Here is a 26,869-nt window from a genome sequence, read left to right on the forward strand (position 1 = left end):
TGACTGGGTAGATATGCCCTCAGATGGAAACAAACTTGTGACTTCTTTTTACCAGAAATCACATGAGCTGGTCAAGGAAGAAAAAAAAAAATCAGCACATGCTATATTTATATCCAACACTAAACCTCTCACAAGAGCTCTACCTTGATTCAGCTTTCTGGTAAGCTGCCACAAGAAATATACTGTAGCTCTGTTTGCAGCGTATCTAAGTGACAACCTTTTTTTCTTATCAATGTATGTGGATTTTTCTAAAGGCTTTAAAATCAAGATGTACTGTAAAAAGGTTCTATAGGGAAAGCAGAAGACCAATTCTCTGTAAAAGATATGGTCTTGTACAGACTAACTCCTACTCCTGCATGGATATTTTAACTTAGCATAATTCTTTTTAAACTACATAATAATAACATGTATATTTATAACTCTATAAAATATTTCATTTATAAAGCTTTGAGTTAAGTTAATCTGACTCTAGTTTTGATTAGAGTGATATCATCAGATCCTGTTATTTTATCAATTAATTATTTGTACAATAAGACACTAAAATACTATGATATCACAAATGTTGGAATGAAGAAAAAGGAGATCTCTGTTTACACTCTTCTGGTTTCCAACAATTGTTATGGAAATGCTTATTGTTTAAAAGCAATAAGTATATTAAGTTTCATATAGGAAGAATTGTTTCTAATAACACCAGCAATTTCAGCCATTATGTCCAACCATCAAACATACCGTGTTTTCCCGAAAATAAGACAGGGTCTTATTTTCTTTTGACCTCTTGAAATAAGCACCTGGCCTTATTTTTGGGGAAGTCTTATTATTTTTGAGGTGCAGAAGGCGGCAAGCATGGTCACCTCATGGCTGCTGCTGTGTTGCAATATTTTCAGGGAGGGCTTATTTTCAGGGGAGGGCTTATTTTTGACAAAACAGGGTAGTTACTTTGACTCTGTTTCCAGGATCCCTTTAGTTAGACTTTTTCACACTATTGGGAAAAAAAGATTTTGAATTTTATTCACTGAAATAAATAATTTATGGTGATTTTTTTTACTAACTATATAATAGAATCATATATTTTAATGTAGTTATTTATTAAATTTATATGTTGCCCATCTCACTGTTGAGCAACTCTTTCAGGCTCTACTTTTAAGTAAGAAAAAGGTTATATGAGAATAACTGCATAAGAACTTATTAGCAAAGAGAGAAAAGTACTATTTTTGTACTATTCCTAAAATTTACCTGCAGCCACTAGAGAGATGCCAAATATAACTGACAATATAAACAATACAAATATGCTGTGCTGTTCTACAAAATATTTAAGAAAGACCAAAAATGCAGCAATGTAAACATAATGCCACAAAATAATGCTGTTTTAATTCTGGTTGCAGGCATGTCCCATTAAGAACCTTAGACTGCAGTTTTGTGCCTATCTACCTATTTAACAGAAATCTCCACTGAACTTACTGGGATTCATTTTCAGAAAACTTTGCTATAGAATTGCATTTTTTTGCTGCCATATAAAAAAAAAGATAAATTATAATAGTAATAAGTGAAGTCAAGAGGAAGTGAAAAGCTCGAGCCTATCCAGAAAAGTCTGATGAGTCTGGGTTTATAAGCTAACAAATTCACAACAATATCACATTGTTGTGTAGACATACAGTATTGCTATCTATACTTTTCTAATATAATTTTATTCTTGGTGAATGTAATATGCCTGTCCTTATTTAGATTGTTGGGGTTATTGTCATTGCTTATTCCAGGAACCAAAATAAAAGTCTTCCATGGATGTCAAATTTTAGTGGCCTTTCTCATAATTATAGTGTTTGTCATAAATGAGCGTGGACTTAGTTTCAGTCAGGGGAGTTGAGTTTTGGCAGGCTGAACTTTCTTAACATTCTTTGTCATGTAATCTCTGGACAAATCTAAACACAGTATAGCTGCAACCATTTCTGTGATTATATGGACACCTCTTTCCAATTGCTAAGATCACAGGAACAGTTCTGTTCAATAGAAACACAAATTCTCAATGATAACTATTAATATGGAGAAAATTCATTCTGTGCAACCTGTGGCTTCCCATTCAGCAAATATGATCAACTGCATCAAACAGATTGAATAGAACCAGACATTCCCAAGTGGACAATCATCCATGAGTACTGTCACTTGATCAGTATTTTAATACGCTGTTTGGTATGTATAATGGTGAAAACTTTTTTCTTTCTTTCTTTCTTTCTTTCTTTCTTTCTTTCTTTCTTTCTTTCTTTCTCTCTCTCTCTTTCTTTCTCTTTCTTTCTTTCTTTCTTTCTTTCTTCTTTCTTTAGAAGAAATGAAAGAAGAGTATCACACCATGGGGCCAGAAGCTGCCATTCAAACCACTGGAAACAATGGAACAGGTAAGGGCTTATATTGGTACCTTGGTTTTGTATTATTGCAGCTTGTTTAATTGTTCTACAAACAGAAAGAATTCAATAGCTAGTTCACTTTCATGGATGAGAGTTTGAGATATGTCCAATAACCAATTTTAAAATTTGCCCAATTAGTTTACCCTGATGCAAATCAATGATCCACTGATGTTACTAGGAACATTTTCAAACAGATGTCTTATCTTTTTCTCCTTTTTCTTTTACTTTTTTTGTCTCCAATATCAATATGTTGGAATTCAGTCCGGCAAGAGTTACTATTCTATGACAGATAGTAAAATATTCTTAATAATGGAATGGGTATGCATTTTGTAGAAACACCAAACCACAATGTTTTATTGAATACGCTTTGCCTTCATTTTGGATGCTTTTCATGTTCTCAACATTTTTTAAGCTGACTATTCTGAAAAATCTGTTTCCTGTAGATGAGAAGAAAGGAATATTGATACCAAAGCAGCTTGGTTTCTGAGCTATCACTTTTTTTTTGCTTAGTTTTGTTGTTCAGTCACTAAGTTGTGTCCCACTCTTCATGACCCCCTAGACCATAGCACAACACCCCGCCCTGTCCTCCACTGCTTTCTAGAGTTTGCCCAAATTCATGTTCATTATGTCAGTGACACTATCTGACCATCTCATTCTCTGTCGTCCTCTTCTCTTGCCTTCCATCTTTCCCAACTTTAGTGCCTTTTTCAATAAGTCGTCTCTTCTCATTTGGTGGCCAAAGTATTTGAGTTTCAGCTTCAGTATCTGTCCTTCCAAAGAACAATCAGGGTTGATTTCCTTTTAAGATTGACTGATTTGATTTCCCTGCAGTCCAAGGGACATTTTTTGCTTAGTTTAAACCATATTAAATGGTTTGTTCCAACCAAATGCAAAGTATTCTACTAAATCAACCCAAAAGTTTATCTAGTTCGATATTTTCAATCACACACAAGGGCAACCAAGATATAGCTAGGAAGCTCACAAGTAGATTCTGAAAGTGAGTTCCTATTTACATCATGCAATGAGATTGGCAGTACTAAAATAAATAAAAAATCTTTGCTTCCAAGCAAGGCATTTCATTGGGAGTATAAAGTCTGTTCTAAATCTATATCTCAGCTAGTCCTCATAATGAGCAATGTTTTGTGGCATGATTCTAGTATGTATAACTTGATATAACTTCAGAGATATAAGGAAACCATAGTCATTGTTTTCAATTAGGCAACCAAGTTGTTCCCTATTCTCCATATTTTAGTTTCCTTCTTAATGGCCACTTAAAATACTGTGAAAGAAGGTGGCACAAAAATGTTAAGATTTTAACATTCACACATCTCTAATGCCAGCACCCACCCACATGTTCTTACTAGAAAGCATAACAGACTGACTTGTCTAATACTGAATGGGGGAAAATAATGAAAATTAAAAGCATCTTGGAATTGAGGCTGAGTGTTTTTTTTTTTCATTTTCATTACATATCAACTGGAATATAATACACAAAAAGTAAAATGAACTCACTTTATGTTTTAATATACATCAACTATAGTGCAGAATTTGGAGCACCTTTGTTTTTTTAGATTAAAACAAACCATGAAAAGACATATTTGGTGAGTTTGGCAATGTGATCTAAAAGAAGAATCAAACCATGTATGTTTTTAAATTCAAATGGCTATTTTTATCAAAGATCACATGTAAAATTCTTCCTTTGTGCTTTTGATATTCTCAGCATTTAATCTCCTTATCATCAAAAGTTGCAATAAATTCAGGAGTATTTATTCACCTCTATGAGAGTATTACATCTCTTCAGCTAGCAGAAAATGCATCAAGAATTATGTTATGATACTTATTTGAGAAAGAAATTTGTATTTGAGAAATCATAGTATTAAGACTTTGTATGACATACTGGTAGAAGTCTTCTTTTGAGTTTCATCTCCATGTGTTTCAAAGTCATAAGCACACCATCGTGCCTACTGTTCCTGTCCTACTGTCCCCATTTCATGTTTATTCTTATACATATTATCTTGCAAACAATTGGCAAATCAAATAAATAAATAAAAAATAAAAAGAATAATAACAGTTTGGAAGGAACCTTGGAGGTCTTCTAGTCCAATGCCCTGCTCATTTCAGACAAGCAATTATCCAATCTCTTCTTAAAAACTTCCAATGTTGGAGCCCCACATCTTCTTGAGGCAAGTTGTTCCACTGATTAATTGTTGTAACTGAGTGATAAGCATTTACAGTATGTGCAAATTTACTTAAATTTTAGAGAGACTTCAAATTCAGAACTAGATAAATACAGTAATATGATTGGTGTCTCAATCCCTCCGTTACACAGTTGGCTGAGGCATTTTGTGTTTGAATGATTGAAACCTGCTTTCTATGAAGATATATTGTGCTTTACAGCCTTTGAAAAAGAATCAAACAAAATCATATCAAGATATTTATGAGTCTCTTGATTCCAGCATTAGCTGCCACATTTGAGTAGCTTTCACAATGTGAACATATTTTCAAATACACCATTTTACATTTAGTCACAATTTGCATATATGTTAGTTTAACCCACCACATTATATATTTTAAGGAAATGGATGAACAAATAGCTGAAAATCAAAAGAAAATTTCCTTTGTACCTTCACCTTCCTAGCAGTAGTAGTAGGAACTGGATCTTTACTAAGACTTATTCTTCTTTAAGTAGCAAAAGAGTTCTCAGTAAAGATGAAAACTTAAGTAAAAGTTGGCAAATTGAAAGGACTGATCATTCTTCAGTTCTAATCTGTGTATACCAATGACGGCCTGCCACTTCCTGTTTAATGGGGGCTTTAGTTTTATTAGCTTTGCTGCCGATTAGGAGCAGCTATCTTCATTTCACAGCAAGAGTTCCTATAAGAAATAACTGGCCTCCCAGCCCTTGAAATGTTTCCTTTAAATATCTACTCTCCTGAGTGTGGTTTATGCTCATACAGGATGATGTTAGACTCCCAAGTCTTTAAGGAGACTCTGCCCCAGTCTTTAATTAAAACAAGACTTCCTTAATAAGACCACACATTTTACATCTTCCTAAAAAGCTTGAATCACAGATGGGACTGTCACTTTTGTGGGCAATTTAAATTTACAATGAATCAATATTAGGGGGATTTCTTCAAAGAGCATACAAGGGAAAGCCTGTGGAGTTGTTTTGTTTTGTTTTTTGCCGCTAAAATAGCCATTTATGGTTTTGAGAGGAAGTTGACATTTTTGGTTGTAGTGCTGATCAGGTATATTTCATTGAGGGGTAAATACAGTAAGACAAAAAATTTCTAATTCCTTATCTACAGCCATATGAAATTTGATATTTATGCTACTATCCTTTTACCATGTCATCATGCTGCAAACACAGTTACTGTCAAATCTGTCAACTTAGTAAATCTCACAATTTTTAAGGTGTGTAAGTTAGACATAAATATTTGACTGAGCTCCTGAATCCTTTTAAATATATATAGTATCTGAATGATGCACAGGTTTACTAGCTAAGGAGACATTTATTATCAAAGCTGGCAATTCCAGCTGCTATATAGAACTATGATTATAGGCCAGCTAAAACCAACTTAATATGAAGCCTAAAAATGTAGTTTAAAAATCAGAAGAGGAAACATTTTTTTTTATTATATTATTCACTTACTTCTCCACTGAAATGAAGTGTGATACTTTTTTAATCATCCTGAATATTAAAGATGATAAAGAAAGAAAATGTCACACCAAAGGACTGAACAACTACCAGCTCCAAATTATTTAACCTAGATTTTACCATGGTAAAACATTTTTGGAATCTTGTGTGTGTGTGTGTGTGTGTGTGTGTGTGTATGTATGTATGTGTGTGTGTGTGTGTGTGTGTATACACACACACACACACACACACACAATATATATATATATATATATATATATATATATATATATATATATATATATATATATATATATATATATATATATATATATTGTGGTGATATAGGGGATGCGGTGGCTCAGTGGCCAACATGCTGAGTTTGTTGATTAGAAAGGTCGGCAATTCGGTGGTTTGAATCCCTAGCACTGCGTAACGGAGTGAGCTCCTGTTACTTGTCCCAACTTCTGCCAACCTAGCAGTTCAAAAGCATATAAAATGCAAGTAGAAAAAGAGGAACCACCTTTGGTGGGAAGATAACAGCGTTCTGTGCACCTTCGGTGTTTAGTCATGCCGGCCACATGACCACGGAGATGTCTTCGGACAGCACTGGCTCTTTGGCTTTGAAATGGAGATGAGCACTGCCCTCTAGAGTCGGGAACAGCTAGCACATATGTGCGAGAGGAACCTTTATCTTTAAAAGATAAAACTGTTGGAGTATCAATCTTGGGGGAAATGGGCTGGATGAGGAAATGATTGATTCTAATGATTGAAATCTCTGTTGGTGTATACTAAGACACCACATTATGTAAAGACACATTGTGTATCTTTATCAATGATGACCCCAGTGTTGGCCATAGAAGAGTATCATACAGTCTTATAGTTAACACACTAAGCAATGATCTGTCTCTGCATTTGTGTAACTGGTGGCTTCCTTATAAACATCACTGGTATACAGAGATTTACTTAGAAATGAACAGGATAGTGATAGTTGATCAGGCCACAATATATATGTCAGTCACATAGAAATATAGCAATATAATTTTGAGGATATTCTGATTAAAATATTAGTATGGTATTACTAATTTTCTACCATGTCCAAAATTATATGACAAAATGCAGGTTCTTCAAAATGCAGAACAACTTCATTATACACATTTGTCTTCCTCCCTCCCTCCCTTCCTCCCTTCCTTCCTTCCTTCCTTCCACCGTTCCTTTCCCTTCCCTTCCAGACACAAATGTATGCATACTAATAAAAACATATTCTTCTTTCCTAAAATTCTTTCGTTCCTACCATCTTCCCACCAAAAGACCAGAACCAGAAAGACTGTTCTTTTCAGTCGTTTAGCACCCAGAATAGAACTATTTTTCTTACTTTTTCTTGTTTTTTAAGCAACATAAGTTAAATTCTTGCCTATAAAAAAAGATATTTGGCTTCCAGTCAATATCTGAACAGATTCTTATACAAATATTAATTCTAGAGGGGAAACAGTGCTCCTGACTTGCAGCAAATGCATTGAGGAGTTTTGTAGTACTTCATACATTCAAGAATTCTTTACTACATCCTGGCAGTCATGCTATGAAATGTGCCTTCTGTATTTTAATCCATATGAGTACCTATTTCATTCTTCCATCTTAATCAGAACCATAAATAAATAATTGTACATGCATGTGTGTGAGAAAACTCAACACACTGAGTATGAAAAAAGATACAGTCCATTGACAGGAAGTGAAGCCATTTTTATTAAGTTTAGCTATAAAACTATTGCCAGAATTGCTTCTTAATTGATATTAAACAACTTCTGGGAATTCAGAAGTTTTAGATTATAATTTTATTGGAACAGTTTTCACACACTTTGTAGAATCAGATATTTCCTTCAGGTTTGCTCCCTCTCCCTCCGATCCCCGTTTTTAAAAAAGTACTTTTGAACAATCAGAAGTGTGAATTGATTTTACCTAATACCGTAAAAACCTATTACCTAATATATGGATTTTCTTTTCAATCTGTTGCTTTCAGGCAAAAATGCTAAATATTTTGGTTGGTTTAACAATGATTTAAATTTAGTCTTCTGTCATTCTCTAATTATCAATTCTCCATTATTGATTTCATGATGGATGTTACTGATTTATGCTATTGTAAGGGAAACAGTTATCAAGTTGATCTCTAGTTTTGTTGATTCATGAAATTGAAAACATCTTGGCACAGAGTTTCTAATCTGACCCAACTGATAAATGGAGTAAAATGTTATAGATTGCATATAAATTAAATTACAATAAAAGTCTTGGTATCAGTCCTGAAATATGCCTTCTAAAACATAAATTAAGAGAGAAATTAAATTTCCAATTTTCCAGTTATAATTTATTCTGAGCTACATGTGCTTAAGTCCTTTTGATATAATTTTAATTGAATGCAACATCTTCTGTACAGTTGGTTTAAATATTACGAAGTTTCAAAAAATTGTTCTTATATTTAATGTTCATAAAAAAGGAGAGGGAAAATATAGTTTTAACAACAGGACATTTCATGATTATATGAAGGATATAAACAACATTGTTTTCTGAGGCATTTCAGCCACAATGGAAATAAAACAGATTTGTATTTAATGAGAAAATAAGAAAATGTTCAATGTAGATTGAAAAATAGCTTTAGGACTCTACTTCACAGAGTTATACAGCCAAAATACATTGCTCCATTTGCAAGAGAACTCCAAATCTTCACTTTATTTGAGTTACTTAGGTTTATTTTGTAGGAAAAAATAGCATTATTTCCCACAAGAATGTGATACAATTCAGAACTAGCATTTATTAACGATCCTAAATTCCAGTTCTTATTACTACTTATTACTCTACAAATACTCTCTTCTCACTTTCTCTGACTCCTGCATGAAAAGTCTATATCTCCGCAAAAAGAAAGAGCAAACATCCTAAACTATCTGTTAAAGAAACCCCACCCTGAAAGGATTTAGAAGCACCAAATTTAATCCATAGATTTTTTTTGAGAAGCTAAAGCTAAAGCTAGAGCAACAATTTCACATTTATTAAGCACGGAGAGCACAAAATTGCTCTCAGGCTGTACTTATATTATTGAAGTTTGATATTTTTATAAGTGTAAAGTTAAACTGGAATACGTGAAAGTATGAAAAATGATTTGTTTGGTTCTGTGCATACATGTAAAAAAATGGAGTAAAATGTTTCTATGTATAGATTATACATATAAATTAATTACAATAAAAGTCTGTTTATCAGTCCTGAAATAACCCCTTCTAAAATACAAAAGAGTACCCATTTTACATTTCTAGCGATACAGAAGCCAGACTCTGCGTGGCTTTTCTTCTTCATTAGTAAATATCACCATCAGAGAATAAAATTAGTTATTAATTTTCTGATTAGTGAAATAAACCAGGTGAAGATAAGGGTGATCAAAGAAGTTCAAAATGTTCCACAGAGGGTTTTATAATCTTCCAGAGGATGAACACAGAGCTTTATTTTTTATCTTTTTTCCTGCTTGTCCCTTTTTCCATTTTAGTTAAGAATGCAAATTGCACGTCAGACTTTGAAGAATATTTTGCTAAGAGAAAACTGGAGGAAGGAGATGGACACTCAGTCAGTATAGCAGAGTACCTACAACGCAGTGATACCGCCATTATTTACCCAGAAGCCCCCGAGGAACTGTCTCGCCTTGGTACTCCAGAGGCCAATGGGCAAGAAGAAAATGGTGAGGACAGAATTCATTCTTAGCCACTTCTGACCTTTTGCAGCTGTTGCAATTATAAATGCACTACATGCCTGGATGTTTACCTTAAAATTGAAGAACAGCTGCAGAAGCATGGAATTTCATGAGCAAAGGCTGGGACTGTAATTTCAGCATATTGTGATGAATGAAGATATATATATATATATATATATATATATATATATATATATATATATATATATATATATATATATATATATATATATATATATATATATATATATATATATATATATATATATATATATATATATATATATATATATATATATATATATATGATTCCCAAACTTGGGTATGGCTAGCTGATGAGAGCTAAATAGCTTGAAATAGATCTATACTAGTCTCCCTTTATTTATTTATCAGCATAAATATAACATATATATATATATATATATATATATATATATATATATATATATATATATATATATATATATATATATATATATATATATATATATATATATACACACACACACACACACACACACACACACACACACACACACACAGTCAGCAAATTGAGAATGTTCTGCAGGTAAAGCAAATAGCAGATGAAATAAAGGTTATATTTTAAAGGACTGGTGTAGTTGCTTTAATTTTACTCTAGAATGATTGACTTTTTAATCAAGTAAATTAATAAAAACTCATTGAGTCTAAGTTTCAAAATACATCCATGAGGGGAAAAAGCTGCTGAAAGACGTATTCGTGAGGATGAAGCTAGTATATAAGGAAATGAAGAACTGGTAATTTAGCAAGTGATATCAATAAACAAAATATTTGTTTAATCTATCTTTCTGTTTAGGAGTACAGCAGGTACAATAAATTCTTATGAAAGCGTAAAACAAAAATTTGAGTTAATTTTCAAGTGAACAATACCCAGGGTTTTTTTTCCACGTGTGTCAAAAAAAGATTGATGTGGTTTTCAGCCTAGGTAGAAATCATGGGTCTCTAGTGTAGACAGATTGGAGTGATTTTTATCAATCCATCCTGCAGTGGGCAATAAGCCCATTAGCTGCCATTGATTTACTGACCTTTCAGCTGGCTTCTCTCTCTTATGTCTCTTGGTTAAAGACCTGCCACCTGGAACTCCAGATGCTTTTGCCCAACTGCTGACCTGCCCCTACTGTGACCGGGGATACAAGCGTTTGACCTCCCTGAAGGAGCACATCAAGTATCGCCATGAGAAGAACGAGGAAAACTTCCCCTGTCCTCTCTGCAACTACACGTTTGCCTACCGCACCCAGCTCGAGCGGCATATGGTGACGCACAAGCCAGGGACAGATCAGGTGGGGAGGGGGGGTGACTTTAAGTGATTTCTTTCTATAATAACCCCTTAGAGAAATGATATTGCTTTGATTGGCAATCATTATTAATTTTTCATGGCATTTTGAAGATGCAGATCTTTTAATGGTAATAGCTTTAATTGAAGTCTAAATGATTTTTTGATGGTCTCTTCTAATATGATTTAATAGTCTTATGTTCACGATCGAATGAGTGTGTTAATTTCTAATTTGGAAATTTTATTTGCACTTAAACTTGACTTTAGTTTCATTTTTTTCCTGTTCCTTAAAATGTGAATGAAATTGTGGCATTTTAATTATACAATTATTAAACATCAGCAATTTTAATCCTATTTTTCACCTAGTTTTACTATGCTTTTTTACCCCATGTGATCTCAAACATGTCTCAAGAATCTTCTAACCTTATTTTTTTTAATCATTCCTAACTTTTTATTAAGCCTCATGTGTATGTTTCCCCAAAGTTTAGGACATTGAGTAAATTTTGTGGCATAGATATGCTGTATGCATTCTGATTGTTTTAACAATGAATGATGACATTCTTAGTCAACATCTGAAATGTATACATCACAGGATCATATCTGCTATTAATCAACATGATTCCATTATGAGATATGCATTGCATTTAATCAGATAGAAACCGATTTGAATTTATTATTCAACTTTATTATATTAATAAAGAAGTTACTAAAAAGTGCTATTTTAGAAAGTTCTTCACATACCAAAGGTGAATTTTTGAGATCTGCTTCTTAAAATTTTAGCTACAGTATGATGTATTATAATACAAATCCCATTAGTGTGTACTGTGCCCAATCATACAGTTTATTTCTATATTTCTAAAGAAAAGAAAATATACTAGTATATTTTAGCAGTAATCTCCAACTAAAATACATTTTTATTTACTGTTATTTGCATCAAATTTACCTTCTAATCAAACAGTTTGATGATTGGTTCTTATCTCTCATTTTATTTCTGCAATCAGTAAACTTACCATTGGAGCAGAATTTAGCATAATATTTCCTTTTAAAGAGTTAAGAGGGTATTAATCTGTTACTTTGCCACCTTCGTGGCAAAATATTAAAATGGCATTGCTTTTTCTCCTTCCGATTCTCTGTTGCTTCTAACTATGAAAACATTAGGAGGAAAATGGCTGGATGTTTATCCCCTCTAACTGCCTTACATTTCACATGTGAGAGTGTGATTGTGTTGGCGCATTACGAATGGTAGCTTTGGTGTTGAAAAGTCCCCTCATTTGCTCATGGCATTTACAATTAGTAAATTAAAATGATTGTATCATATTAACAGTGGCACAACTAAAGTTTATAGTAGTCCTCCGAGGGCTGTGGGGGGAGACAAAGCAGCTGTTGCTGTTTGTTTATGCAACTCAGCAACATATGAGCACTGGTCCCTCAATGGGGCTCGGCGGGCTGGGCTCTGCTTGATCTTTGAAGGTTGCTGCTGTTTGAACAACCCTCCCTGTGTCCCATGTAACACCATCTGTCTCACTAGGAATGTGGGAAGATTCAGCACACCCTAGCAGTTGTCATACCGTTTCTGGGCTGTCTTTTCTGCAATAGTCTTTTGTGTCATTGCTGTTTGGTATGGGGTGTGTGTGTGGTGGCGGTGGGTGGGGGAGAAGGCTGACCTCCTACCTTGAACATCCAGACTAGATGACTGTAGCTTTCTTTCTTTCTTTCTTTTTTTCTTGGTCAGAATTCAAAGTCACAGCACTTTTCTCACTTGTTCAGAAAGGTCAGCTGTGTTTGATTCTATCTTTATGCTGCTTTTTTAACTTGTTCTTTCTGCCAACTTCTTCCCTCCTGTTTTGTCCTGGCTATTTTGCATTGCAAAAGGGGGGGGGGGAGAGGTAGAGAGAAAGAAGAAAGAAAGAAAGAAAGAAAGAAAGAAAGAAAGAAAGAAAGAAAGAAAGAAAGGGAGGTTAATTGTTGGATTCAGCCCCCTCCCTCAGCTGTGAGCACCCTTTGCATTTGATAACAAATAAATCTTGCATGTAATCACAATGGTGAATGATTCAGAGGCACGAGAAAGGGTTTCAGAGGAACAGTTTTTAAGCTGCAATTATGAAAAATTATACATAGTTACAGTGTGCTAGCAATGTAACAAACCTTAGTTTCTTCTTAAAAATTAAAAATCCATTTTTCCCAATGTTGCATGTCTTAATATAATTCCAAGGCAAATGCTGAAAATGCATTCAAATTGGCTTCAAGTTTGCTGCCAACCTTTTGATTTTTATGGCAGCACCAATGAAGCAAACAAACATCCGTGCAGAGCTTCTACTTGGACAAATAAATACAAAGCTGCTTAAATAATTTTTTTTCCTCCTCCAAATGCGATCCTCTATCCCTCTGTCCTTTTCATTCCCTCCCCCTTTATATATCATTATGCACACACTCTCAGCCAATTTTATTTGCATAAAATTCATGCTGGCGTCTTACCTCTCCTAGCACCAAATGCTGACCCAAGGAGCGGGCAATCGTAAGTTCAAGTGTACCGAGTGTGGCAAGGCCTTCAAGTATAAGCACCATCTGAAGGAACACCTGCGAATCCATAGCGGTAAGTCTTTGAGGTGCTGGGCCCTCATTTGCATTTCGTTTCATGAATTGACTCTTAACAAGAAGGACGGGTTAAGATTTCTGCAACTTTATTTAACATTGTTCGATATTCCATAAACGCTTTCTGATTCAGCCTCATTTTCCATACAGTTCAGGAAATATGCCTGCCTCCATCTCTACATTTTCACTGCCTCTTTGAGAAATATTGATTCTCTTATTTGTTTGTCCATCATCTTTAGGTGCTTTCAATTTTTCAAATTTTAGACCCAAAGTGAGAAACCCTAGAAATGAACATTAGTAATATTCTCCACCTAACAGTATAATATCATGCTGGATTTCCTTGAAAACCATCAAGATCTAATTTCCATGGATGCCTTTCCCCCCCCCCCTTTTTTTTTTTTTTACATTAGTAATTTAGAGCAGCTAGGAAGCCCAATAAACAGGATATTGACTTATTCCAACAAACACATACTATAATTTGCTTTCTTTTGGCTTAATGTTATATATGAAGACACTTGATATGCTTAAGGTGATGTGAAAGCTAGCCATGGGTTGAATTCATATCTCACACTGAGGCATATTTGTTTTAAGCACAGTTTCTTGAGCAGTTCAGTCTTATAGATAAGCATGATTATCAATTTATCATGGCTTGTGTGGCCAGTTCCTAGTTTCTTTCCCTCCCTTTTTAATTATTTTTGCTTCATATTTCTATAAAGTTGTTAGATACAAACAAACCAGGAGTAAGCCAGGAAACTATGAACAAAGCGAGTATTTCATCTCTATTTCACCTACTGTTACACTAGGGTAAACCAATAACAAAAAACTGGGAAGTGTTTTTTTTGCCCTTAAATCATGTTTTATTAATTGATACCACCCTAATTATATATCAAACAACCCACCTAACAGAGTCCAGCAAGTGAAAGCAGCCTTTTATAACTGATTCAAATTTTCAGTGGATGATGTTTGTACCATAGGATTTTTTCAATCATTATACCCTTAAAAGAATGCAGCAGCTGTAAATTATTTTTCCAAATTAAAAAAGTGATTATGTAAGCAAAGCAAACTTTGATATCTCTTTATCAGGTATCAAAGATTGGCTGCAACTTTCCAAATTGGTGTCCATTCAATGCAACTATGTTTAAAAAAAAATAAAACCAGTTATTTCTTTGATCTCCTGTATGTTTTACATTATGTCACAGAACAATGGGAAAAATGGCACTATTTGAATTTTTCAGTATATGAAAATCTAAATAAACTTTTCCCTAGTCAAAAAGTACTCATAAAGCTCATAATTCCGGCTTTCCATTGCAATTGTTAAACGTTTCCAGTCTACAGAGAAGCCTACTTAGCAGTAAATTTCATTGATTCCTATAGAACAGGGGTGTCAAACTTGCATCGTCACAGCATTGTCACGTGATGTATCACAAATTTTCCCCCTTCGCTAAACCATGTGGGCATGGCCAGCCCGTGATGCATCTGGCCCATGAGCTGCGAATTTGACAGCCCTTCTATAGAACATGTTTATACTGGAGGGGAGAGCAACAGGAAATCAGGCAGTGACGATCCATTTCCATATTATTGCCCCATATTTATTTTGATATGTTGTCACAAGGATTGACTTCATTCTAAGGTGGTCTTTGACCATACTTCTATAGGTAAATATATGCTGCAAAAAAAACCAAACCCTTCAGTGTGATAGTTTATAGACTCAAGCTTTATTGTACATTGTAATTCCTTAGAAAGCAGATTTTGTTAATATTTAATACACTAATAATTTACTAATAAGTATATAAAAATCAAGCAGTGAATGTTTCTTTAGAAAAAGTAAATCAGTCCTGGGAAATTTTAATCCAAAATTAAGAACTTCTAAGTCCCAATGATTTTTCATTGCCCATTAAAGCAAATATTTTAATTCAGACATAAATACAAACCACCATATCTCACTATGAGAATATATTGTGCTAACATTTCTCTTTTCTTTTTCTCTTTCTCTCACAAGTTTACTTGTGATGCCAAAACTTCAGGAACTGTGTTTAAATTGTGTTTAAACTACAAGTTGAAATATACTTGGATCTGTGATCGTAATTTGATCCTGGATTATTCTCATTACACTTTGCTTAAGCAAAAACAGTTTTCTGAATATAGGAGTCATGGGAAACTCTTATTTGCTTATATTTAAAAGTAGAAACTGCTACCCTAATGATAGCCAAGACTTCTATAACCTTTTTTCATAGAATGACAATTAGAGATTCCTCCTCCATTTTAACTGGGATTTAAAATCACTTAACTCTGCTGGATCATTACGCTTATTTTAATAATCTGCATAGGAATCATAGTTAAGGAGAAATATTCTTTAACTTTAAAAATGAAACTTTAAGTGAATCTTGCAGAGCTCTATTTTAATGCTCATATTTCTTAATGCGGTATTAGTTTTATTTGTTGAGGTGCATTTGACGATGGCTGTGTTCATATAACATACCTACCTATAGTTAAGCAATTGTGATTTGCTCAATTATCAGAAATTTTTCGAACACAATTTACTGACCTATAAATTAACAAGATTGACTGATAAAACATACTAAATGAAAATATGACTGGTTGGTTGGTAATTCAACATATTATGTAAACGTGGTCCATATATTTCTTAAAGGTTCTGAGATCCTGAAGGCTCTTACCAACAAAACAGGCTATAGTAGATATTTTTCTTATGTGCAGGCACATAGGCCATTAAAGTATACTTAAAAGTTGTATTTGAAGAGCAAATGGTACCACATTTTCACATTGTGCAGACTGTAATAGTTCCTGAGAAAACATAGATTATGTGAGGTTTATAGTCCTTTTTTCCATCAAGTTTGATTGACATTGATAGTTATTATTTATTAGGCAATGGTGCTGAATAATGAAAGGGGAAATATAATTGCTGCGTTGCTGCTTTGGCTAAGAAAAACTTGAGATAATTAGGAGATTTTAAGGAGGCAGGACAAAGTGGGAGGAAATCTGTCTAGAGACTTTGTGCAGCACATACAGATGAGTTGATTCTAGGTCCCCCCAATGTTTCCTGCACCCCACCCACCCTCCGCTTTAAAAAGTTTCTAGTTCTGGGATATCACATGGATGTTTTTTGTGGTATATGCTAAAGATAGCATTTTTCATTCTGTATCTCTCTTGTGTCCAACGTTACATAATAGTATATAAAAAGTAAGTGGAAAAATTAACATTGTTGTAGGTCAGTGATGCAAAACCCATGCTGTATACTGTCCAGAATCATTTTACACAAGATGGGCGGTGAATAAATTTCATAATAAATAATAAACAAACTGCAAATGGTCTATCAGCTGCTATTTTGCAACTTCTATGTTTCTTTGGGCCTTTTATGGAGGGGGCATTTGACAGGGAAATACCTCTTGGTCCCCATTAATCTTCCAGTTCCCCTCTCTTAAAACAGATCCTAGCCTTACAATTTTTGAACAGTGACCCTTGATGCATTGTGCAAAGCTCAAGACAATGGGCATTGAAAAGTTCTGTATTGTGTAGAAGGACCCTATGTTCTCCATGGGCTCCCAAAAATAGTCAGCCTCCAAATTCTGAATTATTGAACTCATTTCAGAATGACAGAAAATGAAGTCCCATTTTGCTTCCTTCCCTTCTATTTCCTTATCTTTTGCAATTTCCTGTAGTGTCTGATTCACTATAAGACCATTGTTCTCTCTTACAACTAAATTCCCCAAACTGTGGCTTACATGAAATAGAATTTGTTTCCCAATTAAGCAGTGATTTCTAATTCTCTTTTGAAAGGCTATCATTGATGCCTTCCTATCCACTTTTGGAAACCATCATCTGAAAAAGAGAAAGGACAGGATAAGAGAGAGGAAGCAGAAAAGAAAGAATTCAAGAGTGTGAGATTTGTTTATAAATGTAAAAAATAAAATCTCCCTCAACTAAATGAACTTTTATAATAATAAAGATTCAATAATTGAAGGTTTTAGATGAGAGATTAGGGATGAGTAAGAAACTGTGTTTGCTTGGGAGAGATACTACTCTTTGATCTTTTTCCAGTAGATCATCTGGAAGTATCAACAATTAAAAGCCAAATAAATATCCATAACTTGTTCTCAGGCAGAATTTGTATTTTGTTTCAATTTAGGATGTTGTATGAGGGGAAAAAAGGGGCAAGTGAACATACTTAAAGTGGTAGAATGTGATACAGCTAACAGTCACAAACTCATTTGCGTAGGGTAAAATAATTTCTAGAAAATTCAGTGCTGAGTTATTCAAACAGAGAACTTGTAAAGTAAATTCATTCAAACTGCATGTTGCCTGTGCTCTTTTTAAAAAAAGCCTTGCAAAATTATATCCTGCCCACTCTATTTAGGTATTACAAAGATTATTATATTTAGCTTTTACAAACTTATTTGCATAAGTACATTGCAGGAGAAGCTTTATTCCCTTTTAAAAACACACCCAATTGTTAGCAACAATCAAAATTAGGACTACCAGAAAATTAAATATTTTAGATAATTATTTCCACTTGGAGAGGCTTAGACATAATTTGAAAGGTAGGAAGGAAGAAAATATAAGATGAAATGCACAAACTTTGCTAGCTTGCCATAACCTAGCCGCCGCAACAGAAATCTAAAAACCATTTGAGTTTGTGACTTACTAAAATTTAATCTTAAAAAATTCATTGCAGGTGAAAAACCATATGAATGTCCCAATTGCAAGAAGCGTTTCTCCCATTCTGGTTCATACAGTTCACACATCAGCAGCAAGAAATGTATTGGTTTAATCTCTGTAAATGGTCGAATGAGAAACAATATCAAGACGGGTTCTTCTCCTAATTCTGTATCTTCCTCACCTACTAATTCAGCCATTACACAGCTGAGGAACAAGCTGGAAAATGGAAAACCACTTAGTATGTCTGAGCAGTCAGGCCTACTTAAAATAAAAACAGAACCACTAGATTTCAATGAGTACAAAGTTCTGATGACAACTCACGGCTTTGCTGGTGCTAATCCATTCATGAACGGCAGACTCGGTGCAACCAGTCCAATAGGAGTCTCTACACAAAGTCCAATGCAGCACTTAGGGGTGGGAATGGAAGCACAATTACTTGGATTCCCAGCAATTGGGAGCAATTTAAGTGAAGTGCAGAAGGTCCTGCAGATTGTAGACAACACCGTTTCTAGGCAGAAAATGGACTGCAGCCCTGAAGAAATTTCCAAACTGAAAGGTTACCATATGAAGGAGCCATGTTCTCAACCAGAGGAACAAGGCATTACTTCTCCTGGTATTCCACCTGTGGGTCTTCCAGTAGTCAGCCATAATGGTGCCACTAAAAGTATTATTGATTATACGTTAGAAAAAGTTAATGAAGCCAAAGCTTGTCTCCAAAGTTTGACTACGGATTCAAGGAGGCAGCTCAACAACCTTAAGAAAGAAAAGCTACGCACCCTAATAGATTTGGTGACCGAAGATAAAATGATAGAAAACCACAATATACCCACTCCATTTTCATGCCAATTCTGTAAAGAAAGTTTTCCTGGACCCATTCCCTTGCATCAACATGAACGGTACCTCTGTAAGATGAATGAAGAAATCAAGGCAGTCCTCCAACCTCATGAAAATATGGCTCCTAGTAAACCGGGTATGTTTGTTGATAAGCAAGCTCTCCTCCTATCATCTGTACTTTCTGAGAAAGGAATGCCTAGCCCTATCAACCCATACAAGGACCACATGTCTGTACTTAAAGCGTATTTTGCTATGAATATGGAGCCAACTTCTGATGAACTACTGAAAATTTCCATTGCTGTTGGCCTTCCTCAGGAATTTGTGAAGGAATGGTTTGAACAACGAAAAGTCTACCAACACACAATTTCCAGGTCGCCACCTCTGGAAAGGGGCAATGCCAAGGTGGTGCTGGCTGCCACCAACAACACTCCCATTAAAGACTCTTTGTCAGCCAGATCTCCTATAAAGCCTGTGGACTCTATAACATCACCATCTATCGCTGAACTTCATAATAGTGTTACTAACTGTGATACTCCTCTCAGGCTAACAAAACCTACTCACTTTACCAATATTAAACCAGTTGAGAAATTGGACCACTCTAGGAGCAATACTCCTTCACCATTAAATCTTTCTTCCACATCTTCTAAAAACTCCCACAGTAGTTCTTACACTCCAAACAGTTTCTCCTCTGAGGAGCTTCAGGCGGAGCCTTTGGACTTGTCTTTACCAAAACTAATGAAGGAACCCAAAAATATTATAGCTACAAAGAACAAAACAAAATCCAATAGTGTAAATGTAGACCACAACAGTGTTTCTTCGTCATCTGAAACCTCAGATGAGCCGCTGAACTTGACTTTTATCAAGAAAGAATTTTCTAATTCAAACAGTTTGGATAAAAGCACTAATCCATTATTTGCTATGAACCCTTTTAGTGCCAAACCTTTATATACCACACTTCCACCACAGAGCGCATTTCCCCCAGCCACTTTTATGCCTCCAGTTCAGACCAGCATCCCTGGCCTACGACCATATCCTGGAATAGATCAAATGAGCTTCCTACCACATATGGCCTATACATACCCAACTGGAGCAGCTACCTTTGCTGACATGCAGCAAAGACGAAAGTACCAGCGGAAGCAAGGATTTCAGGTAAGGCTATGACTTATTTCATGACTGCACAATAGTTAATGAAACCTCATTCTAAAGTTTTGTGACTCATTTTGTTTGTTTTTAATGAGTAGATGGTTTAAAGAGAGAAATGAAACTTATAAGAATGATTAAGATTCTTATTATTAAGAATTCATACGCAGGAAAGCTTTTCCTAGTAAGCTTGTAGTGGCAAAGAAAAGGCTGCTGAGAGAAATAATATTTCTCTATGTAAAATAAATATAACCCTGAGTGACACCTTGCCCCCAACCTATCCCTGCCCCCCCCCAAACCCCCATTCTATGGCTTCATTGGTAAAGTGTTCACCACGGTCCTTAGAATTTCTCAGAGAATTATGTGGCAATGATAATACAGCAATAAGCTCTTTATAATGGGTTCTGACTAATCTTTATAAAGCTATTAAAAGGTTTATGAAGATCCTCAAACCAGACTTACTTTCATCTCACCTATTCCATTTTTCACATATCTCTGTGCCACCCACTCATCCTGTCCCACGGACCTTTTGGAAAAGACTCTAAACAAATTCCAGTATTTAAGGAACATCTGTCATTGTCTTCATTTACACAGAAGGATCTAATAATTTGCCATCTTCAAAAAAGATTAAATCTTCAATTAGGATGTTGTTTTATAAACTCTAGGTAGTAATAGGAAACTGGCTCATAGATCACATCTACTTCTTCTACTTTAATAGCTACTATCTAGGTTTCAAGTAGGAAGCTTCCCCATTATCTACTACAAGATCTGTCTTTAACTTCAGATGATGAAAACTAACCCAGGGCATTCAGAACAAGCATACACTGTATCCGTGAACATTGTTTTTAATTGTTTAGAAATAGCAAATGTAGAAATATGGTATTTTGATCAAATGAAATTCTTTCATAGGTAGGAGGTATGGTATATTGGTACATAAGCAGACAGACAAACAGACAGACTTTCCTATAAAATCCATTAGGTTCCATTAATACTTTGACATACCACTAAATATGTTTTCTATTTTCAAATGTAAAAATCAGATATAGCTTAATGTTATAGACCATAATCTCTCTTTGGACAATAGGAACATAAGTAGCACAATGGAATGTTTCACTATTCCAATTTATAGTATATCTGCCCTCTTTTCAAATGTGTTTAAGGTTATTTAATATATTCTGATATAAATTTGTACAAGAAACTGAACTGTCTGATAGCAAATGGAAATGTATGTTATCATGCAATTTTGTACTCTCTTTGGATCAAGACAAAATAAATATAAAGAAATTTAATAATTCACTGATCCACATTCATTACTGCTTAATGCTGAAGGCTGTTTTAACATAGACAGTGCATTGATAAAAAGTGTTATTAATATTCCCAATTTCAAATTACAAAATTAAATATAAAATTGTAGCTCAAGGCCTTTAGAAGGGAGACATACATGTAAATGGATTGCATAATAATATTTTGTACCTAAATGTAAAATTCAGTTAAACGTGTTTTAACTTTTACAGCGTGTATGTGTATGCACATGTGCAAAACAATCTATGTAGCTCAATGGTGGGTTGCTCTTAGTGTTGCTACCGGTACACTGATTGTGGTCTGTCCATGCACAAGCATGACATGTGCTGGGCACATGTGTGATGTGCGCTGCGCATGCATGCGCAATCAACTGCCCCTGTGACACCCAGCTACTTGTTGGGGTGCATGCAGGGACCGCACACTGTGCATGCATGTGCAGTATGCCTTTTGGCATAAAAACAGTCTATAGAGCGCGGGTGGGCGGGCCAAACAAGCCACCATACAGGTATGCTCTCAGCTGCTCCCGGCCACTACCAATATGGCTGAACCGGGCTGTACTCGCAGCAACCCACCACTAATGTAGTTCTAACTTGTGTGTGCATGTCCATGCATGGGTGTACACACACACACACACCACATATACACAAATATGGCATGAGTTTATATTTTAAAACTCACGCTCAAAGCTTTTTTGCAAAATAAAATACTATCTGCAAAGCTAAAAATCATGCTATGAAGTTAATGTCAATATCCTGAAAAATTAACAGGTCCATATATGAAATGAAGCTTAAACCTGTTTGTTTTCCTTCTTGAGCAGTTACATACATATTACTTTATCTCACTAGTAGAACTGTTTCAGAAACACAAATTTAAGCTTCACTTGATATATGGACCTATCTGTTAATTTTTCAGGATATTGACAATAACCCGAAGACTGTATTTCTAGGATTTAACACAAATCTAAAGTTAAAGTTTGCATTTTTTATAAGATTCGGATCCACTCTGGCATTCCATAATTCCAGTTACTTTGAAAAATTACCCCTGAAATATAAATGATGTTAAAGCCATAGATGTGTAGTTGTAGTAATGCTCGTTTTAATTTCAAAGAGTTTGAGAGTAGGATATAAAAAAAATGAAATATTGTTTATTACTTATTGAAGGCGGCCTTACATGCACAATTATTTTGAAAACCTTGCTCTCCAGGTTTCTCATAGCAATCTGAATACCAGAATTCAAGATATAGTCCATGTAAAATATGACCCTGGTACGTTCTGAAATATATTATTTTGTCTGCTTTGTATATTTCAGAATTGCTATAGAGTGAGATGTAGAGGAATCACAATTACTGTCCCCTCATATCTTTGTAGCCCTCTTGTGAACTCATTGATTTGTTCTTTGAACCAGAACATGTTCAAAAGAATAGAAATCTGTGATCTTGCTTGTCTGTCTCTGAAAACGAAGGAATGGAGGATAAGGAACAAGAAAAATGAGTTACTTGCATTTCCTTCTTCTCTCCCAATTCTCATCTCCAAAAGGTGCTCATTCAGTGTTGATATCTGTGGTCGTACGACAAAGTATTACATTATATTTTGATCATTGTCACTTTTCACAGGAATAAATCCCAAAGAAATACGTGGAATTGACTGTTTTTGATTTGTCAGTTACAGATGGTCTCTGATAACGATTTTCTGTTCTCTCCCACGGCAAAGACATACCATTTCATAATATCAGACACTAGAATCTCAAATTACTCTTGGCATTTGACCGCACTGCTATCTTAGCTACTATACCGTTATTGCCATATCCTTCTAGTTCACTACAGGGAGAGAGCGATTGCATGCCAGCCTATGGGAAAGTCAATAGAGCCTAGCTGCCACTTGAAAATGAAACTCTTCAGTGATGTAGGCCTATGTATCTTGTTAGATTCTTCACTCTTCTTTGTAATATTATTATCTTCTTTGTGATATCACAATATTGGTTTATATATACCCATTTACAAACTTTAAAGGTAGGAAGAGACAGCAGGAAATAAATGTCACCACCGTATTGTAACCAAGTATTTCTAAATATTATAGGAAAAATATGATTCTTTGGAAGCCCCGTGTTATATACAGTGTATTCAGATTCAGGAGACAAGCAAAGCATATCTAGTTTGATCCAAGCATGTCCTTCTATGAATGTGAAGGTACTTGTCTATTTGTAAAGGGCACAACTTAGGTAATCTTTTCCTTGAAGGAATTCATTCTTTCTTCTTCTAACCTTCAATGTCACCTTTCAAATTGTTTGGAAGAATCTCTTGATCTTCTGAAACAACTATAAAGGTTGCTGCTGGGATTTGCAATCAAAAGAGGATTTTTTTTCTTTTAAAAAAATTCTGCCATTCCATCTTTAAGATCATCATCAGCAGAACTGTGATACATTTATGGAGCACTGGCATTTAACAGAATGTACAAATAGGTTTGCAGAGTTTTCCCAAGAAATGTGTTCTTTAGGATATGGTTCCACATTTTGAAAAAGTTGCAACTGTGAACCAGTTATAAAGATAGGCTGTGATTAACATGTGATAAGAACATAAGAAAAAGAAAAATGGAAACAGTGATTTTTTACAAAACATGTGGTTGTTTCACAGGGAGAATTGCTTGATGGAACACCAGATTACATGTCAGGTCTTGATGACTTGACAGACTCTGACTCCTGCTTGTCCCGAAAGAAGATCAAGAAGACAGAAAGTGGCATGTACGCATGTGACTTATGTGACAAGACATTCCAGAAAAGCAGTTCCCTTCTGCGACACAAATATGAGCACACAGGTATGGATGATTGCAATATATAGAGACAAGATTTAACAGTATAGGTAGGTCTACAGAATAAAATGCAGCAAAGGTATGGAACAAAATGATGCTCATTGCTTATTGCAGCTCTCCATTTCCTTCCATTGTTCAGTTCTAAAAAAACATGTTTAAAGCTGATTGAACAATTAAAAAATGAACAACCTAGAAAAAAGGAATCCATTGACTAGGACAGCCTGTATAATCTCAAAATGGGCAGAAAGTTGAATGAATGCCTAGTGAAGAAATAGCTAGTCAGAATTTAGCCAACAATAGCTAAATTCTTAATAGTCATCTGTGTTCAGGAAAATGATTATTGGTAGGTATATAGATCATGAAATATATTCTTTCTAAACAAATAAGCATGTGCAATTGTGCATTAACACAGACAAGGCTAAATTTTTAGAGTCAAGAGGGGCTTCTGTTTTAGAAGTGTGTTGTTTTTTTTTTTTTGCTTCTGCACCATTTCTTTCATATCAGTCATATAAAATATATATTGTTAAGTATAGTTGTTATTTTCTAAGGAATAATTCCTCACAATATGACTGCTTTCAGGAGGTTTTCTTAAAATTGCTCTGCTAGGTTGTGTGCACTTAACTACTGCACAGAGCCACAGTGAATGGCCTCCATGTGAAAAAAAGGTCTGATTACAGAACGTTGTGAGAAAATAAGGATATTATCATTATCTTTTGTGAAAAGCTGGAAGTTATTATGGAATAGCAATCTAAAAATAAACGTAATAACACGTGTTATCCGTAACACATACATAAAATATACACCTATAGATATAGACAAAAGTCCCAGATCTTATATTAAAATTCAGAAATATTTAGTAGATTATACAGTATTTTACAGATATGGAGAAAATTATACAAAATTTGGATCTTGAGAATTATTCATTATTAGTAATTTAGGAATAGTAAACTAAAGAAAGATGATTGACATTGGAAACTGCTTTTAAAATATATGTTATATATTCTTTTAATGCAAAGACAGATAGACAGACATAGTCATTCTAGAAGATTTATTTAGCTTTCTTCCATTTGGTTTCTTCCAGAAGTATTAGGACTACAAATTTCAGAACCCCAACCAACATGACCAAACTTTGGGATTTCTGGATATTTTAATCTCATTTCATCTGAGAAACTATTTGGAGAAAGATGGCTTAAACAAAGGAACACATGTTCCTGAAAAGCTGAGATAATTTTTCACAGTAATGGTGTTTATTCTACTGTCAGTAAAAAAAGAAGTTTGCAAAGAAAAGAACCACTACATTCTATATTTTAAATATGAAGAAAAACATCAAAATATCTTTTTGTGCTTTGCAGCACAGATCTCCTGTTTATTAATAAAAATCAGGATACATTTCTCTTGAATAAGTGATTTTATTATATATGATTTTCTATTCCTCTAAACAATCTTTTACTTTAGTTTATGAAAGTCTGCATCTGTAAATATCCTCATTGGTCTTTCCTGCATTATTTGCTAACATAGAATGGGTTTCCATTTGAGAATACAGTCCAGCAAATATTACTTTTTTATTTCCCAACTGCACTGGAATGTGAAGCTGGTGGCACTCACCAACTTTAATTCATCATAAGGGTTAGCAATCCCTCCAATCTAATCTATTAATGCCTTTCCTCACTGTTGACAGCTTATCATCTTAGAAATTACTGCTCTTGAATAGTTAGCTGTAAAGTATATAAATGCTTGATATGAAAATACTCTAATCCTGTTCTTTCAATGCAACTTTTGGGTATGGCTCTTGTTAATTTTGTTAACTCAAAGAAAAATAGGGGGGAAAAACCCTGCCAAAAATGCAACATATTAAAATCACACTAATTGCTAGTAAATTAATTCAGTTATTGATACTTTGTTGCCTCTTAGTTTCTTTAAGAAAATCAGTGTTTCTCTGCAAATCTTTATAAAATGACAGGTAAACTCTGTTTTACTGTAACATTCATTGCAATATTGGATATGCTATGTTCCTTGGCCTATATACATCTAAAGAAGATGGTATTTATTTAAATAACATTATATTTATGGGATAAATGAGAGAAAATTCAAGGTGGATTACATTGTGTGGCTCATTTATATGTATATAAATATAAACTTCCTTTACAAAACATTATTGAGATGGAAGTATGTATTAGATTGTATGACATGGGAAATTTTGAAAGATTTTTATTCCTGCACCTACCTTCTCCTAAATGATGTTATTACATCCAAGCAAATAGTATTTACTATATTTCTGCTGCTGTTAACCCAAACCTTTATTATTAAAAATTATCAGGTTATATATTGGGATATAGCTGAATTTTGCAAAATTGTTCGTTCATGAGATCTATAGATATTGGTTGAAAGTGGAAGGACTGAGAATTTTATAGGCTAAAAATTATGTTACATCATTTTGATTTGCAAAAAGAT

The 26,869-nt window shown here is 34.4% G+C and overlaps 1 protein-coding gene across 7 annotated transcripts in view; it reads left to right on the forward strand.

The window, feature by feature from the left end:
- ZEB2 (zinc finger E-box binding homeobox 2) overlaps positions 1 to 26,869 on the forward strand; it is a 172,043-nt gene that overhangs the window by 130,879 nt on the left and 14,295 nt on the right. For all 7 annotated transcript variants that reach the window (XM_014073606.2, XM_014073620.2, XM_014073636.2 and 4 more), the window contains 6 exons: positions 2,316 to 2,387; positions 9,560 to 9,748; positions 10,865 to 11,079; positions 13,557 to 13,665; positions 18,355 to 20,321; positions 24,244 to 24,424. In XM_014073606.2, coding sequence (XP_013929081.2) covers positions 2,316 to 2,387; positions 9,560 to 9,748; positions 10,865 to 11,079; positions 13,557 to 13,665; positions 18,355 to 20,321; positions 24,244 to 24,424 — 2,733 coding nt within the window. The remainder of the gene's footprint in view (positions 1 to 2,315; positions 2,388 to 9,559; positions 9,749 to 10,864; positions 11,080 to 13,556; positions 13,666 to 18,354; positions 20,322 to 24,243; positions 24,425 to 26,869) is intronic.

This window comes from Thamnophis sirtalis, unplaced genomic scaffold (genome assembly GCF_051295495.1).
Source record: "Thamnophis sirtalis isolate CommonGarterSnake01/CBP01778 unplaced genomic scaffold, rThaSir2_p1.2 scaffold_1, whole genome shotgun sequence".
Classification (NCBI taxonomy): domain Eukaryota; kingdom Metazoa; phylum Chordata; class Lepidosauria; order Squamata; family Natricidae; genus Thamnophis; species Thamnophis sirtalis.